Raw genomic sequence first — 18,979 nt, forward strand, 5'->3', positions numbered from 1 at the left:
CACACACACACTAACACACACACACACACACAAACAAACTCTACTGCCCTTACAGACTTCTCTGCACACACACTGCTGCCCTGACACACGTCACGCACACACACACACACACACACACACACACACACACACTGCTGCCCTTACACACTTCTCTGCACACACACTGCTGCCCTGACACACGTCTCTGCACACACACACACACACACTGCTGCCCTTACACACTTCTCTGCACACACACACTGCTGCCCTTACACACCTCTCTGCACACACACACACACACACACACTCACTGCTGCCCTTACACACTTATCTACACAAACTCTGCTGCCCTTACACACTTCTCTGCACACACTCTGCTCGCTGTCTGTCTCTTGTCTCATGCACACAGACGTTGTCAGACCCGGTGTCCTCTGCAGATCACACAGAGCCAGCATGCACTTGTCCCACAGCTCTTAACCTCTCACACTGTCTTTGTCTCCACGCTCAGTCTGTGTCCTCCTCGTGCCTCGGCTCCGATTCCAAGATCCACAAAGGATTTGGGTCTTGAAGGGGAGGGGAGGGAAGGGGAGGGTTGTCCTCGTACGTTTGACCATGTTTCCTCTGACAGAGACATCCCCACTTCTATCTCTGTCTCTCCCGCCTGCCAGCAGCCCGCTCACGAAAGGCTCCTGGGATCTCTATCTCTCCCTCTCGTCTCATCTTCCTCTGTCTCCCTCACCTCAGTGCAATTCAATGCAGCACGTACTATTGGCAGGAATATCACATGATAACATATTGCCAAAGTGTCAAAACATTACGCCGGGACAGCCCTCAGAGCGACAGGTCTCCTGAATCAAAGCCGAGGATCGCTCTGATCATGCGGCAGCAGGAGCCGTGGCTGATTGATGCCCTGTCGAGCCCTCAGGTCTCCGGGTGAGATGCTGGGTGGCGGCTGGGATTGTCTGGTGCCACAGGAAGTCAACAGATGTGACGGGTCGGTGGGCCTAAGAAAAGATAGCGAGTGACAGGACTTCAGTGCTTCTCCTCTGCAGGGGGACTGAACAAAGAGCAGGCAGGAGAAAGACAGCGAGAGAATGATCGTTGGACAATAATAATGATGGTGTTTATCAGAATAATAACAGTGGAATATTTCTTTGTGACTACATTGAATTATAATGTGATTACATAATTTGTCTCTGTGATTCAGTCACAAGGAGACGGCGGTTTCTCCCAGAAATGAGCATCGTCAGGGTGGAAGAAACAATGGTCCCTGCACAGAAGCGTGTTTCTAACAAGGGCACATGCGTGTGTTTGAAAACACTTGCATGCTTCTTTACCTGTAGCTCTGTCACATACACACACACACATGCAAAGGTTATTTTGACTGTGTGTTTCTGTGTGTGTTTGTGTGTGTGTGCTCCACAGGGAGAAGATGCCATTCCACCATGTGCGGGCGGGCCTGCTCTATCCAGACAACTACCTGAGCAGCTCCCTGACAGAGGGCAGTGAAGCCTTCCAGCTCAACAGCATCTCCACGGAAGAGCTCGGAGGTGAGTGCGTTGACAGGGACAGAGACAGAGACAGAGAGAGACGGGGGGGGGGGGGGGTGGTGCATGCAGGGTAAAGAGTGGGGTCGCCTACGAGCAATTTATGTCCCTCAACTTGAAAATGTAGATACAATGGTCCAGCTCTCCTGGGGTTATGTCTTTGTATTTGCCCATTAGAGTTGTTAGGAAATTGAATGAGTCACAGGACCCAGGAGTCTGATGGAATTAAAATATGTTTGACCAGGTCTGAATTAGGACATAAATGTATTGATATTAGAATCATAATTCAAGTGTTCAATCCATATTGCCAGCAGCACTGTACTGAATATAGCTTTTGATATTATATTAATTTAATTTATTTAAAAGGGACAATGCACATTTTGTCCAATGTGTAAATCTGTCAGATTTTTTTAAGCAGGCTGGTTTTTCATCTGCAGGTTGATGGTAAAGTCGAATTTACAGGTTTCTAAAACATAATACTTATCCAATGACTCATAATGACACAACCCAGTATATTGTTTCAGGAAAAACTACAGCTTAATACAGCATATATATTTTATAGTCATACTGAGCTCCAGTCGGTAATTCATGTGATCTCAGCTGGCAAGCTCTAAAAATACTGTAGGTGCCATCGAGAAATGAGAATAAGTGGTGAAATTTGCATTTATCTTCTTGTAAAACATGAAACAAACTTTGCTTTTTAATGTATTGTACTAGAGTTAGTATAAAGCAGATTTTTATCAAAGATTATACATAAAAATAGATGTAGAAAGTGAAGCCAATGTAAGTAAAGACAGGAAAATGACATTTGATTTGTAACATTTTAAATCTTCAATACATCATGATGCTCATTTCTTAACTATTGTCTCATTTAGAGACAAATAGACGATAAGGCACTGTATCCATTGGGCATGGATACTGTGTGATTGACAGCCCCCCCCCCCCCCCCAAACAGGATGGCTTCTGATCTCAGAAAACCGAGATGGCGCTGGACAAAATCCCCAAAAACTCAGGGCTTCAAAACGGCAGCTCACAAACCAATGAGTGACATCACAGTGGGTTTTTACCCCTAAATTAATCTCCATTTAATTGTTCATGGTAATTGATTCAACTCAGTCGGTTGTAAGCTTCCATCACAGTACACAGAAAATGTTCTGGTGCAGCTGCAGTATTTGTTGCAAGCGTTTGCACTCACAGTTTGCCTTTGTATCAGTTATTATTAGTATCATAACAATTAAGGTGGTAACTAATCTGGAATTAGCTCATTTAATACAGGATAGCTGATTCATCATGGCCAGAGCTACACAAGTTACACCAAGGTAGGAGCAATTTATCTTTAAATTATCTCCAACTGACAGAGAGAAGTTTTGACTTCATGCTCCGGGTGTTTTCCGGTGATTTGATCTCATGACACAACCTCACGTGTTACTTTAATGGCTGCACGTCGCACAAAAACACTTCTTCGGTGGGAAAGAAACATCTGATCCTGTCACCGTGTGAGGACGGAGCACCAGTGTGTCTCTGACTGTTTGTGTTTATACATGTGGCCTATTGTCGTTTGCTCGAACGAGCTCTGCGATGAAGTACTTTGTAGCATAAATCTTTTAATCCAGCGTCCCCTGTGCTCAACTCAACCCAGTTTGCTAAAACAGTTGCTTCTGGTGTCGTTGAAAGCAGAGAGGGCGACAGTGACTGAAACATCTCATCATCTTTAGTCCGGTTAGTTTGTGTCTCGTCAAGGGCAGCGTGAAGGGTAAAGCATTCTGAACCTATGTAGAGCTATTACATAAATTGAATTTGGACTCTGAGACAGTGGACATCATGATGAGTCATTATCCAGACGCTGTCAGCCACAAACCCAGCTGATGAAATTGCTCGATGCGGACAAACTAACCGTTGTGTTTGCTGTCAGCATTTGAAACTCCTAATCCCACTTCAGAGAGATGCCGAAGGTTCTTCCAGGATCATCTGTTAGCGCAGAGAGACGGCCATTTAATCACCCCTGTGTTAGACCGCCGCTATCACTGCTCTGGTTTTGAGGTGTTTCATCAGTCACAGTGAGAACATGTACAATCCTAGGGGGCTGGCTTCGTAAAACACAAACCGCACACCACACACACACACACACACACACACACAGGAATTGCACAGTAATACATCAGGGACCAGCTCATTCATACCCCACTGAAAATGCACTCTTTGCTGTTGAGCTGCATACAGATACGTTTCGCTTTGTTTTTCAAGGCCACACACTCACCCACATTCCCATTCCAATCGCCTCTGATTCTCACTTTATTTAGTGAGAGAGAAAGTGAGGCGGCGGCGGCGGCACGGTGCTCGACTCGAGTTAGCAGCCGTGGGGGATATTTACAGGCTTAGATGTGGGCCGCGACTGAACTTCGGCTCTCATGCAAGTGACAGAGCAGAGTCAGGCAAAGGAGGCAGATCTGAGACGGACTTATAACACAGCGGAAGGAAGGAACGGCATGTCTGGACGAGAATATTAATGACAAACGGGCTCAGAGAGACAGAGAGCGAGATGAATTTCATGTAAAATTCATTGTTTAAGTTAGAAAAAGGATTAGTCTTGGGGAAATTGTGATTTAAATCTGTCGCGCAGGCGGCTTTTACTCTTTGCGACTGTGTTTCTGCCGAACCCTCAGTGACACCACTTCCAACCACAGAAGTGCCGAGATCCACAGAACAATGAAACACTGGCATGAGAATAGATGATGAATAAAGACCTGAGAAGTCTGCCCTGTCTCTGTGTCTTTATCGAGTCGATAAATTCGACCACCTCTCCCTCTCGCACCTCAGCTCACATGGGGCGAATTGATTGACAGGCAATTAGCCTGTGATTGAGCGGAGTATTTTGTGAGGTCCTCAGAGGGTTCAGTAATTCTCCTGCACTAACAGATAGACGCCTCGGGAGATGTGCGCGTTTACTTACAATTTCAAATCAGAAAAAGGCTTTTATGCTCTTGGCAATGCTGGTGGTGATTGTGCCGTGCGAAGGGGTAGGGGATGGGCCCCTGGGGGGGTTGTGAAATGCAATAAGTATATAAAGATGTAGTACAAACAAGGAAAAGGAGTAAGACAGAGAGCAGGGAGGAGGAGGAGGAGGAGGAGGGGGAGGAGGGACTGCGCGAGCTCAGCCTCACCTTGACAGAAAGGTTGCAGCACTTCCATTTAATGGGAAAGCCTGTTATCAGCACCGGGGAAAGACCTTTCAGCATCCTCTCCAGACCGGCCTCCTATCTGTTAATCATTCATTCCGTCTCCTGGATGAGTCCACCCCCCCGACACCATCTGACGGCTCTGTGTTTACATTTCAGGATTACGATTTATGAGGCTAAAGACACCAGCGTGAGACAGAAATATTGTCCTGATGCAATGTTTGTGGTTGTTCTCCAGCCTAAACCGCAGTAGTTTGTTTGTAATTGTCTCCCAAGTTGACACATCTAAGTGTTTACCGATCTTCTGTCAAGACAACAAGCGTAACACCTAATTCACAAGGTGCAGCAAGAGAGAAACACTGCTAAGTTAAACCGGCATTTAATGTATTTGTTTTTAGCTGTCAACAAGCTTTAAAAGCAACAATGTAAACACAAGTTAAGATAAGATGAACTGTTGATTAAAATAAGCAATTAAATAGAAAATGTACATAATATACACCTTTCACTACATATAGGAATATTATCTTTAGAAAATGTACTTCTGTCAGTGGCACAGGATGATTGCACGATGAAGAAAACTGTATTTGTGTATTTGTGTCCAATCTTCCCTCTTTCAGCTCAGCTTTGGTCTCTACCACCTGCTGAGGAATATGAGACTTTTAAATCCTCTTTTCACCTGATAGTTTCTTTTTTGTGCGTCTGCTGCTCGGTGCAGAGCAGGAATTCTACTGTGGGGTTTTAAGAGCTTTATCACCGCTGCATCCGAACACAATACTATTAGTGTAGTGAGCCAGAACACTAAAGTTGTGAGCTGTAAAAACGAAAAAAAAACAATGAGCTCAGACTCTTTACAGCTGAGTCAGGTGGTAATTCTCTGAGTTAGAGGTTCAGGTGAACTCTATTACACACAAGTAGGGATTTAATGGATTGTTGAAATAAAAATATATGGAGTGCGTCTGCTTTGGGGTTTGTAAATAAGATGATTGAAGAAAACCAGGCTGAACATGAAAAGGGAGAGGATGCAAAAATGTGTCAAAGAGGTTTTGCAGAATTGTCGTTATTATTTTATGTGTTTTATTCTTTGCTTTTTATCAGCATCTGTGTGATTAATGGTATAGAGGATGGAATTAGAACAGAAAATCCATGGAAACACAACGATCAAACACACACTGAGTGTCAGGAAGACCATTTTTCAAACAGAGCAAGAAAATAAAGTTACAAGTAAAAACGGTGCTAAACAAATCTCCTCATTAATTCCAAATGTCCGTCACAACATCTGAAATGCAAATGAATTAAAGGAAAGCGTTGAAATAGCGCAGCACAGCTCTTTATCAAAAACACACACACACACACAGGAAGCACCAGAGAAATCACTCAAACAATTAAGTACCGGCCTTGAGTTATTTGGCGGCAATGAAAATTAAAGATGAATGAATAATTCTGTCTGCTGTGGAGAGCTCAGACCTTCGAAACACGTTCAAGACATAGAAAGGAAAGTGAAGTCTTGATTCACCCAGTAACCAAGAGAGAGAGGATGTGGAGAGATGATATGTTGTGTCTTTATCACGCAGAGATCCGTGAGGCGTTTCGGATCTTGGACCGTGACGGGAATGGTTTCATCTCCAAGCAGGAGCTGGGCATGGCCATGCGCTCCCTGGGTTACATGCCCAGTGAAGTGGAGCTGGCCATTATCATGCAGAGACTGGACATGGACGGTGAGGCGACACACAAGCACCATTTCCTATGAGGAAGTGTTCAGTTCAAATGGCACTGAGTGTTTCTTTAGAGTGGTTGTTTCTGTATTAAAATATGTGGAAGCTTCAAGTATCTATTTTCCTTTTCAAAGAAACCGAGTCGTATGAATATTTCTGTGTGTTGAATTTTAATGTGATGTAAATGATGCCAAAAACAGGGAAATTAAAGCCTCTTTTAACTTCCTTCTGGGCAAATGGGATTTAGCGTTGCAGCTTTCTTCAGAGATGCTCCCTCCGAATGTTTCTATAAGCGTCCGTAGGAGAAGCAGGTGGTCAGATGTCAAAAAAACGAATTCCCCCCGAGACGACAAAGAGCAATGTCCGCTCCTGCTCCTTAAACTCCAGCCTCGTCTGTGAATTCCCAGAGGAAACGGTCTCTGCATCGAAAACAAGCTGGTCAACGTTTCTCTCTGAGGACAGATCTCACACCAATCATCCCAGTGTCATCGCTTATAAAGCAGTGAAAGTGGTTGTGGAAGAATTAGTCAAAGCATATCAGTTATTATCAGGTGTTTTATGTCCCTAAGGAATATTCATCCGCTGATCTGGGCCATTATCTTCTCACCCTCCCTTCAGGTTTGGGGCAAAGTGCTTTTAAAATGTACGATTATATTATGTTAATTCAAAGCTGCATTTAAAAGAAACTGCAGTCAGGTTTCAGAACAGAGACCCGCTCGTCCTTTATACTATTAATACACAGTAAAACATGGCGGCGCTGCGTTTTATGAACCTGTAATTGCGCAGTCATTTCTCAGTAATCTCCTTGAAAATGTGCCTGAAAAGAACTCTGTAATTTTAGCTCTGAATTTAAAGGGGAAAATGAGTGTTCTTGGAAGAGCAGCTCCGTTTGAACCCAAGTAAACACTGTTGAAAACGTTTTTTGAATGGTTTGCTTCTCTGTGGAACATTGTGCATGTTCAGCTGCTGTGCACTGACACAAAGACTCTCTAAACTACTCAGCACCTAATTAGACTTCAATTAAAGCCAGTGTACTGGTGTAAAACTAACTTGATTTTCCCTTTAATGAGTACCAAATTACATAGTGTTTTTGAGGGAACTTCTAAACTTGCATTCACATTCGCAAACGGTTCCGGAACATCTCGGTTCGTTTTCGATTTTAAAAAGGCGCGGGTAACGTTTGCAGAACAGACCTGCAACCAGTCAGAGCAACAGGGATGTAGCCAGGGCCGGGTCTAGGCAGGGGCAAGAGGGGGCCTGGCCCCCTCAAATAAATGTTGTGCCCCCTGAAACTAAATAGGGTTAGGGTTAGGGTTAGGCACAATGCCCCCTCAAGATTTGTGGCTGCCCCCTCATACATGCCTGTCTAGACCCGGCCCTGGATGTAGCACAGAGTGACGGAATTGTAGAGAGACGACAATGGTCAGGAGGTGTTTGTGTCCTCTTCTTGAGAAAATAAACCATCCAGTTAGTTTCATATCGCCTCAATAGAAGATTCAACAGACCTCAGATATCTTTTTGAGCATTTCACCTGTATCGATAGAAGCAAAGTTCTGGATCCGAACCCGCAACCTCTGCAGGATGATTCAGGCGTCGCTGCCATTGGTCACTCCTCGGAAAGTTTTTGTATTAAACTGTCTCATTGGATGGCTCCAACCAGTTGAGGGATGGATGTAAATCAGTCTGAATGCCAGGCGGGTCCAGACACATTTGCGAGAACGAGTTAACATGATCTCGCTGATTGATGTGGTTTCAACGTGAGCAAACTTCTACAGATCCATAAATTAAACATCCTGCCCCCACACAACAGCACTGACACTCCTGAAGACTCACAATTATTCCTCTGATATGCTGCTTATCGTCGCACACAATAAAGATTAGATAACATAGTTAACTGTTGGTAATGTCAATATTTGCAATATCCAGTGTAATAACTCTGTGTTGAAACTCAGTTTATAAGATCTGCTGTTGTTGAGATGTTCACTGAGAACTAATTCCATGGGACAGTGGCCGTTGATTATAATCTCTAACAACGTTCAGCAGCAGAATGCATAATGCAGCTGTAAAACAATACGGCTAATGATTGTTTACAGACACACACACAGATGCACACACCTGATTCGAAAAGGTGACTTAGTACTGATGATCCGTGAATGTCTGTCACGGATGAGGGCACATCGGCCTGTTGATTCATCTCATTCTGATTTTCATAGTTTCTGCAAACAAATAAACGTCAGCATGGTCTGCCAGCCTTCCTGTCTGAGTGTCTCACTTATCCTCACGGTCTATCTCCGGCTCTTTCTGTTGGTGTGTGTGTGTTTGTGTGTGTGTGTGTGTGTGTGTGTATGTGTGTGTGTGTGTGTGTGTGTGTGTGACTGCAGGGGACGGCCAGGTGGACTTTGAGGAGTTCATGACGATACTTGGGCCCAAACTGCTGTCGTCCGACAACAGAGAAGGATTCCTGGGCAACACTATTGACAACATCTTCTGGCAGGTGAGCTCCCTCCTCCCAGCTGGCTGAGGGTCTGTTTCTCATCACTCACTCCATCGCTTATCACTTCCATCCTGAACGACTCCTCTCACTTAGCCCGTCTCACGTCTGTCTGACTCTGTATTTCAGCAGTTCTTACTTCCTTAAGCTCAGCCCTAGTTTCTGCAGGAACTCGACACAGGCACGCACCTACTTTAGTGCAAAAACACACAAACACACTTTCGGGCGCCCCCCCGCCTGCTTCCTCTGTTCCCCTGTCAGAAATGGAGACATTTTTCCTTTCAACTTGGAGGAGGAGGACCTTGAAGGAAAAGTTACCTGCTGGGAAAATAAGTGTGTTTCTCCGTGCGTGTGTGTGAATGTACGTGCATGTTTTTTCTGGTTTGGCCGTGTGTGGGGGGGGGGTTACCGTTCACAGTGGTGCAGAAGGTATTACCATAATAACAATTTCAGGGATGCACCACTTTATGGGGAAAGTCTGAGCTTGTGTGCTTGCAAGAGTCCAAACTGGGCTCAGTGGTGATTAAGGCTGCAGCTCATCTACATGCTTTTGAACGTGCTTACTTTGTTTTTAGAGAAATTGTTCCAGATAGAAAATTTGCTTCCCTCAGAGAGTTTTTCCTTTTGTGCCTCTTAGGTAAGACATGCGACAGTAATGAAAAGTGCAGAGTTTGGAGTGTGTGTCTGTGTGTGTGTGTGTGGGGGGGGGGGGGGGGGGGGGGGGGGGGGGTGCTGAGTGTGAGAACGGCTGGTTGAGCAGGGTGACAGCTCTCAGGAAGTTGCTCTCTGCTTTCCTTGAGTCAGATGAGAGGAGAAACGTTTAGAGGGTGACTCACTGAAATTAAGAGGTCTGTGTGTGTGTGTGTGTGTGTGTGTGTGTGTGTGTGTGTGTGTGTGTGTGTGTGTGTGTGTGTGTGTGTGTGTGTGTGCGCGTGAGTGTGGCCGTCTTCATCCTCGACTTCATTGTTCAATCACTTCAGAAAAATGCACCAAAATAAAAAAAAGCCATTCAAACATCAGAAAACAAAATAATTTACTGCAAAGAAAAAACTCCAGATTTTAACACCAGGATCGTTTCGGATCGTTGTGTGAAATAGAAAATTAAATGAGACACATTGCATCTGTGGCAGAGAGATGAAGCAGCAAGGACTACAGTGCGTGCCAGCCAGCTGAGGCTGAAAGAGATGAGAGAATAGCGAGGCACGCTGGACAATATGTGAGGAAGGGGAGGGTGGGTGCAGTGGGAGCTGGGAGGGGGGGGGGGGGGTTGGGATGCCCCACATAGAGACAGGAATATAAGTGAAAGCCACAAAGGAGAAGAGTGGGAGAGAATGAAAGAAAGAGGTACGAGGGACTGTAATTCATGAAGGTCGCAGACGGTGTGCGTCTCGGGGGGTGAATTACAATGTCCACCTGACACAAAGACCGGGAGGAAGCAGGAGGAAGAAAGGGGGACAGGAAAAAAGCCAGAGAGGAAGGAGGCAGGAGAAGCGGGAGAGGGAGCGATGAGAGCAGAGGGAGAAAGAATATAAGAAGGAGGAAGAGGAGGGGGGGGAGATGGTGGGAGGAAGAGTGTCTGAGGACTGTGAGAGCTGTGTGTGTGTGTGTGTGTGTGTGTTGATTTTGCACAGACCTCAGAGGGAGGCAGGCAGAGAGGGAGAGTCATTGTGTTCAAAAGACAAAGATGGAAAGAGAAGGAGGCCCATCAGGTTGGGCCATAATCACTCAGTTCAGGTAATATCCTCACACACAGAGAGATGTGTAATGACTGACTTCATCAGGGAGGCTGGTGTTGACTTGTTTTTGTAATTACATTTTTTGTATTTGTGTGTCTGTCATGAAAACATTCAGTGTGTGTCCCTCCTCTTTGATCAGTTTGAAATATCTGAGAAACATTCCTGTTTTTCTGTTTATTTTCCGCTGCCGCCCGGTCGCAGTAAGAACCTCGGGGAGATTTAGCTTTGAAAAACTCTTTACTCAAGTTACCCCATTTTCTGCTGACAGGCAGGAAATTAAAGTTGAAAAAAGGAAGCGCCCAGTCTTCCATTGCATATTAAGCCGCGGTGCCCTAAGAGTCATTTTCAGCTCATAACAGTGTGTATAAGAGAGTCTGACACATATATTTGTGCGGAACAACTGCAGGAGAGAGGTCTGCAGACTCTTTGATCATTTTTACAATAGTTGGGAAATGTGGTGGTCGGTGGTCCACCTCACCTCACGCTCATCTGTCAGACCCTTCTCGTCCTGAAGGGTCTCTGAGGTTTGTGTCTTGCTCAAGGACACGGGACAGAACATGGAGACATGTGGCACCAGATAAATGGATTAATGGCCAAGTCTTTGACCTGAGCTATGACCATGAAAGAATGTTCAACCCTGTTTACTGCAAATTAAGAGTTGTGAGTTTTAATTGTTCGATGGTTTTAAACCAGGGGAATAAAGTAGTGACCGTTTAGTGCTCGGTCTTATTCAGGTGCTCGCTCAACACCTCGCTGGTCAGGTTACACTCACTCAAGTGTGACAGCAAGCCAGAGAACAACAGTTACTACTCTGAACCACATGAAGAATCACTTACTCCACCAACCAGCAATGCACACAGTGACTTTACCTTACATGCACCCCCTTTGTGTATGAATTTCATCTTTTGCAGATCAGTAGTTTCCCTGTCATGCTGCTGCAGTGATGCACAGGTGCACTAGAGCCCTTTGTGACACATCTCTTTATCATTACAGTCGTTTGAAAACCCCACTGTTCTGTTCTGTTTCCAAACAAAACTAAAACTACTTGTTCAAAATGAGCAGTTTGGTTTTTCTTGCCAAGAATTTGACGAGCGCATCAATATCATCTTAATGCCTGTTCCTATTACCAGCAGCTCGTTAGCTTCGCTTCACACAGAGTACTAGACTAGAGAAATTAAGAAATGGCTTCCCCAGCTCTTGTCATCCATCTTTAAAAACAGTCTCGGGTTGAAACTAGTTGGAGTGAAAATCAATGACAGACCCTTCAACTTTCTCGAGTAGGTCGTCTGTTCTTATTTGTGTCAAACGTTATGTTATAAATGTGAAGTCAATACAGAGCTTTCTGCCCCAAACTTATGATTTTAAGCTCGACCAGCTGCCAGTGTATCTGTCTAGTGGGAACAGAAAGTGAAGGAGGAAGCAGGATGGAGTATTTGCCCAGTGACGTCTTCATCTGTTGAGTCGGTCTGTGATGTTCATGCTCAGGACCGCTGATGCTAAATGTAGAGTACGTTTTTTTAAAGACCGTGTCTCTCTGTTACGTAACGGCTGCCATTTGGTGGCTGCTTTCTTCCTGAACCATAAGTGCAATTATTCTAACACTGGTGTTTCTGAAAAAGTCTGACCTGAGCAGCTCGTCTGTTTCATCGGCTCCACTGAACAACATTTTGTTTCACATTCACCAAATCTATTTTTAAGGAAAGCGTCTTCTAGCTCCTGTGACTTATTCTGTTTCTGTGGATCTAATTAATCTATTAATCTATTATTCATTGGCTCTAGCCTCTGCTGTTTTGGTTAAAAATATCCTCTCTTACCTGCAGTGTTTCTCAGCGTGTGTCCCTCTGTGTGCATGTGTGTGTGCAACATGTAGAACACGTGGATAAACAGCCTTTTTTTAGTCTTTTTCAATAAAGCACAAATGAGAGGGGAAATAGAGAATAACAGACACAAAAGTTCCAGGTTGTAACTCTGGGTGACTTTTAAGAGAAGGGTCACAACACGAAGCAGGTGGTCGACTGACGAAACCAGTTTGAAGAGTACGAGTGCCGGCAGGATTAGACTGGAAGGACGGTGCATGAGCACCTGTTCCTCTGATTGATGTGTCCTGACTCCTTCAGCGTCTCACTGGTCACTGCTCACGATCACCTGCTGTTTGTCTGCCCCCCCCCCCCGCACACACCAACCCATATTTGAGTTGTGAGTGAAAGACAAAACCCTCTGATGGACGAACTCCCGTGTCGTTATCTCCCCATCATCTCTGCGTGTGTTTGTGTGGAAGTGGATGTCCTTCAGAGACAGGAGGAGAAATCTCTCCGCTGGTTGGTAACAGGTAGCAGCTCCACTGTGGCAGCCCCCCCCCCCCCCTTTACAAACAGACAGACGGGAACATTGTACGCTCTGCATGTTCCTGTCCTGAGCCGTCGTGTTGCCTGTCCTGCGGCTGCGGTCCAAAGAGTTGTTCCCTCCGTCTCCCTGCAGCCGTTGGAGGCAGAGACAGCTGTGGCGAGGAGGAGAGCAGCGGTAGAGCATCTCCGGCCCTCCAGCTGCTGCTGCCGCTCCCTGTTTATCTGCCCTGGAGGGTCACATGAGGGTGGCATGAGTCACAGCAAGTTCAAGGTCCAATACTTTTGTTTGAACATATGTATGAAAATCATTATTGAAATGATTGATGGTTGTGCAGCTGTGTTCCCTGATGTGAAAGTATTATTAACTGAGTGTAGGTTGCTGTTGAGGCGTTTCAAACATTTCTGTCAAACCAGGAGAAACGACAGCTTGGCAACATGAACTTAGTACAAACATGCACGACATGACAGCTCCCAGTCACAAAAATACAATTTTAACATTTGCTATTTTTCATTTGCACAGTTTTCAGACATTAACTTTGTTTTTCACATATGAAGAGCTCAGCAGGGGATTGTAGAGAAGGCAGTTACTTGCTTGTTTCTGCATCTTGGGCAAGAATCTTGTTTTCTTTTTATGTTCATCACATCTGCAGCATCTTCTACATGTACAGCTCCTCCAAGTCATCCTGAGATGTTTGTGTTCTTCCAGTTTTTGCTTCTGTTGTGTGTTAGAAACGACATCAACATGCCAACTCGTGCCCAATTAAAATGTGCAGCCCTGTGGTCTCCCATGGGCTCCCTCTGATAATTTTTGTCAGGGGTTCCCAGGAGAAGTTCCATCAGATGTCCGTAGCAAATGACCTGTCGTTTGAATTTGTTACGTCCAACCCTCTCCGGAAAACTTCAGGAAAACATCCCGACATGTTTGAAAGCAGCTTATGTAAAACAGTATCTGTTGTTTCTACCCGAGGTGTTTGTGTATGAAAGACGCTGTTTCGCATTTAGTGAGCAAAGCAATGAAGCTCAGGCAGGATTACAGTCCCCTCGCTGAAATGAGCATCTCCTCGCCACCATCACAACTCGTACGTCTTCTCCACCACTATTGTCTGCCAGTTCTGTTTGCTCCATCTGTGTCTCCCACTTCCATCGTCTCAGTTTTCTCTGACCTCGCCATACTCTCCATTTTGTCGTTTCTGCAGCATCTCTCCTCGCCTCTCTATCGACCCCTTATTCTCTTCCTCTTTGCCTCGTCTGCCGCAGTATGTCCATCTGTGGTGTTCGACTAGGTAACCGATTGTGTTGTCAGTAATAATCACAGACACGGACGCTATGCATGTGTGTGTGTGTGTGTGTGTAGATTGTAGGAGGGATCTGCCGGACAGGTGGGACGTGATGTTTTGGGAAGGGCAGACACTGAGTAGGACACAGGCTGAGATTCACACTTTAAGCCAGAGATGGGTCAGAGCCTCGAAAGCTCTTTTCAATACGAACAAGAACAAACACCTGAGGATGCAAGCAGCTACAATGGAGTTAATGTGCTGGTATTTTCATTTTAATTGATATGCCCATTAAATCAATAGTGCTTGTATCCAACTTAATCACTGCACACACACACGCAGGTTTGCATACTGATTCCGGCTCCCAAAAATAGCAGCAGTGATGCACGAGCAAACACGCTGCCATTACATTACAACTGACACCTCTCCTGCTTACATACTGTACCCTGTAGGCAACAAAGCACACGTTCATAGATGCCATCGTTTTTTGTTTTTTTTTGTACCTCGAGTGCATCTCACACCTCATCCATATCTTATCACATCTATATTTATCTGCCCTCGAGCCGGCTTGTGGATGACTGTGTCTGCATTGATCGCCGTGTGTCCCCGCAGTTTGACATGCAGCAGCTGTCTCTGGACGAGCTGAAGCAGGTGCTGTTCCACGCCTTCCGGGACCACCTGACAATGAAGGACATCGAGAACATCATCATCACCGAGGAGGAGAGCCTCAACGAAGGCTCAGGGAACTGCCCCGAGTACGAGGGAGGTGAGGAAGCTGTTCTCATGGAAACTTAAGCTTTATATATATATATATATACCTCTAATTCTGTACTGTAATACACAACACGTTTAAACACAGGCTGTGTATAAAGATGGACGACATGACACAAAAGTGAAGCCAAATCGCCCCCTGCTGGTTGGCTGCAGTACAAGGCATAAACCCTGCCTACTCCATGTTCGCAGATGGGACATTGACTTAGATACTTAAAACACAAAGAAATCCATAAAGATCTCATGGTTGTGAGCAAAATATGAAGCTACAGCCCAGAGGCGGTTAGCTCAGACTGAAAGAAGAGCTAAACTAGTCTGTTTCCAGACATCTATTGCAATTTGTACAACAATTCATTTAAGTTTTTTTTATGCTGTTTTTTTGTTGTTGTTGAAAGTGGCCAATCAGAGTTAACTTGGGATGATTCCGAATAACTAGCTTGTTGTGAGCTACGCAGCTACATCCATTATTATAGCAAAACTAAAATGGCAACAAGCCTGGATGTGAAATTATCGATGAACAGACGAATAAATAAATCTATGGCAGATGTCAGTGACACAGCAACAGCACAAAACTCCCTAGATGAGCTTTCTTCATTTTATTCACAGACCTAATAAAATGGGAAACAACAGTTTTATTGAGGACGATAAAAATAACACAAGGAAACACACTTTTAAACCTCTTTTGAGGTTTTGCTTGACAAGTTTCAAGGTGAAATCCTTAATTATTTCTTCTGCTGCTATTACGGCACCATCTGACACAGAGCTTCCATCTGTACGGCCTTGGTCTTGAGAGAAAAGTCCAAAACAATCTAATGTTGCCAATGTTTGAAACCGCAAGCGAAATTGAAAAGACATTTTTCTTGCAGCATAAGACTCAAGTTATGTTGCTTTAAAGGATAAATCTGACCCTGTGTCAGTGAGAGTTTGAAATAGCTCTTCTGCTGTGAATCATCCACAAAGTCCGACTAGGACAAAGGTAAAGACGGATCAAATGCGCCACAAAGCCAGACAAGTCCTAATGAATCCATCGGGTACTGGCCTACAGTCACTGGGAGCCCCTAAAAAGAGATAGATGGGAGGAAGTGGAGACATTTAGCAGCGAAGGGACAGTGAAGGAGGCGATAAGAGGCTAAAGAAGGGATCAGGGAACCGCTGGCACTGCACTTCTTCTTCTCAAAGTTTCTGGTGTTGAGGAAAGGGCAAGCTGTGGAGATAGTGAGAGGAAAAAAACAAGAGAAGGAAGGAAGAAGGGGAGTTGGCAAAGGAGGGATGAAGAGGTGCAAAGCCTTTATCCCTCCGTTCTTTTAACCCCCCCGTCCCACATCCTCATCTTCCTCCTTTCATGCCTGCTGCCATCCTCCTCGTGTCCAGTGGGACTTCAGCAGTGTTCACAATCCCTCTCAGATCCACGACTCAAAGCTCCGACTTGATTTATTGATGCGGTGTGTGATTCTAACAAACTGAGACAAGGGGGACAACAGAGAGGAGACTTCTGGGCTTTGCTTTTGCAGTAAGGCCTGTTGGAGGACGCGTTTGTCTTTCCTCTGCTCCCTCCTTCCAATCTCCAGAGATTAGCTCTTATGGGGGGAAAAGATGCCCAAACAAATAGGTAACAGAACAAAAGTTCCACCTCACTACTCTCGTCTTTGTTTTGGCTGCAGCAGAGTGAGGATTAGAGCCAGTCTGTGCCTCTCACGTATTCATCCATCTTCACAGCGCAGATGCTTCCATTGATGATCTGGGTCACAGAAATAAGGTGCAAAGCAAAAGCGCTGCAAACCTTAGCAGATATTTCAGCCATTTTTGTGACTTGTTGAAATTCCTTCAAATGCTTGAATCTGACATTTCAAACGGACGCCTGGAGGATTATGGAATTCTTCAGAGTTTTGATTCCAAGTTCATTCTTGATTTAAACTCAAAAGTCCATTTAATAGCTTTTTTAGAGCTTTTGACTCCATGTCACAGTCTTTGCTCAGATAATGGAGGTTTCAAAGGTTTCAGTTTCTAATGGGAACTGCTGCCGTGAATGATGATCATCTGAGAACATGTGAAATAAACCCCCAGCTTCATTTTTTCATACGAAAGAAAAAGAGAAGGCGTGATTGCACTGATCATCACAATCCATAAACAAAATGATAAATCAACTTGAATGAAACCAGGAATTAACAATTACACAGAAAATCCATAATGTTACTGAAATTATTAAAGTTTTTTTCCCTCTCTCTCTCAGTTCATCCTAAGAAGAAGAATCGGCAGACGTGCGTCAGGAAAAGTCTGATCTGCGCCTTCGCCATGGCTTTCATCATCAGTGTCATGCTCATCGCGGCCAATCAGATGCTGCGGAACGGCATGGAATAACCAATTGCACTGTGAGCACGAGGAGTGGACAGGACAGCCACGACCTCACATCTTGTCTTTGCAGCCAAAGCTGGACCAGCCACAACCCAGGCACTTCTCTTAACAATCAGTTCAAGTTGTATTCTTTCTCTTAAGTTTAGATTGGACTTAAAAAAGCAGACAACGTGAGTTAAATGGAGAGAGATGTATTTGTTTTGCATTGTGGTTTTGAAGATCAAGACCGCTCTTTAAAACTTGATTTTCTAATCTGCGAGAAAAAAAAATGTGTATCAGGTGCTTTGAGCCATTACTGATTTAAAAAAAAAGGAAAAACAACAGTAGTTATTATGGACAACTGCATATTGACCCCAGAGAAGTTACCCCGCTGAATGTGAACTGAATGAATGTGGGCACTGAATGTTGGACACAGTATTTAAATGCATGGTGAATCCCTCACTTTTCACTTTGTCGTCTTGTACAAACATGGCACCTTTTGTGAAACGTTTAAATCCTCGATCCTGGGGCACACGGAACATTCGTGTGCATCTTCAAAGGAGCACAACTCGATACTCAGTGAGGGACCGCTGTCCCACTAGCTCTACTCGTTAGTCTTACATGGTACTGATGGATTGACTGGTCACTCAACATGTGTGTGTGTGTTAAAGACGGTGGCGATCACGTCTGTCCAGCAGGTGTAAGATGTAAGAAAATAAAAAGAGATATAGAATCTGTCCAATGACGTTTGAGATGTGGTTTCTGTAATTAATTATTTTAGTGTTGGGAGACAATGTTCCAGAACAACATCTCATTCAAACCACACAAGACCAGTATGTAACCACTGCCATACCGGACATCTCTCTCGTTTCCCCATGGATTTCATTGCTACGTAGCTCGTGTAATGTATCGTTCCTCTCTGCAGCAGAATGTATGAAGGGTAGAAGACTAGTGAGACATATCAGGGATTCTCAGTAGGGCTGTGACTTGCTGTTGGCAAGGAGAAGGTTGCATTCTAGTGGTTCACATGAAAACTGCAGCTAAACGCTTGATCAGCCCTGTTTACAAGGTGCTCAGAAACAAGACTTTGAGCACTGATGTGTGTTGGGTCTGTTACACAGGGGCAGTTTGGTCTGAATCAGTGAACGTTCATTAGTTTTAATGGCAAAACAACGATTTTGTTTCCTCATCCCAGGGTTGTGCAGTCGAGGCCGGTGCACGGTTTAGGATTAGATGAGAGACTCGAGGGCCTTCGATCGTTTCTGGGGTCACAGCTATGTTTTATGGTTCAGATGTGATAGCACTACAATTTTAATAAGCGCACCGGGATGAACAAGATCGGAGAGGACCTTGCAGGTGTTAACATTCATGCTCCTCTGAGCCGCCCAAGGTCGAAGATCCGAATTAGATTCAATTTGAGGCTGAAAATGTTTGGGGGGGTTATTTTGTAATGTGGTGCAGGGCAATAAAGAGATGTCACTGTTTATCTACCGTCACTGGAATTGTATTGTATTGATTATATATTTAAAATCGTTTATTGTTAGCAAATTGTCATTCAGAAATTTTAATTACCTGAAGTTTAAAGTGTCGGTGGAGCACATTTCATCCCTTCATTTC

General features: G+C 44.6%; 1 protein-coding gene across 1 annotated transcript; it reads left to right on the forward strand.

Moving 5' to 3' along the window:
* The first annotated feature begins 1,381 nt into the window (after positions 1-1,381).
* On the forward strand, positions 1,382-18,858 carry caln2 (calneuron 2). Its single transcript, XM_053441616.1, has 5 exons — positions 1,382-1,529; positions 6,274-6,417; positions 8,796-8,908; positions 14,873-15,026; positions 17,262-18,858. Exons 1-5 carry the CDS (start codon positions 1,412-1,414, stop codon positions 17,387-17,389), a joined length of 657 nt encoding a protein of 218 aa, XP_053297591.1. The 5' UTR covers positions 1,382-1,411; the 3' UTR covers positions 17,390-18,858.
* Positions 18,859-18,979: the final 121 nt, after the last annotated feature.

Source organism: Pleuronectes platessa, chromosome 15 (genome assembly GCF_947347685.1).
Source record: "Pleuronectes platessa chromosome 15, fPlePla1.1, whole genome shotgun sequence".
Classification (NCBI taxonomy): domain Eukaryota; kingdom Metazoa; phylum Chordata; class Actinopteri; order Pleuronectiformes; family Pleuronectidae; genus Pleuronectes; species Pleuronectes platessa.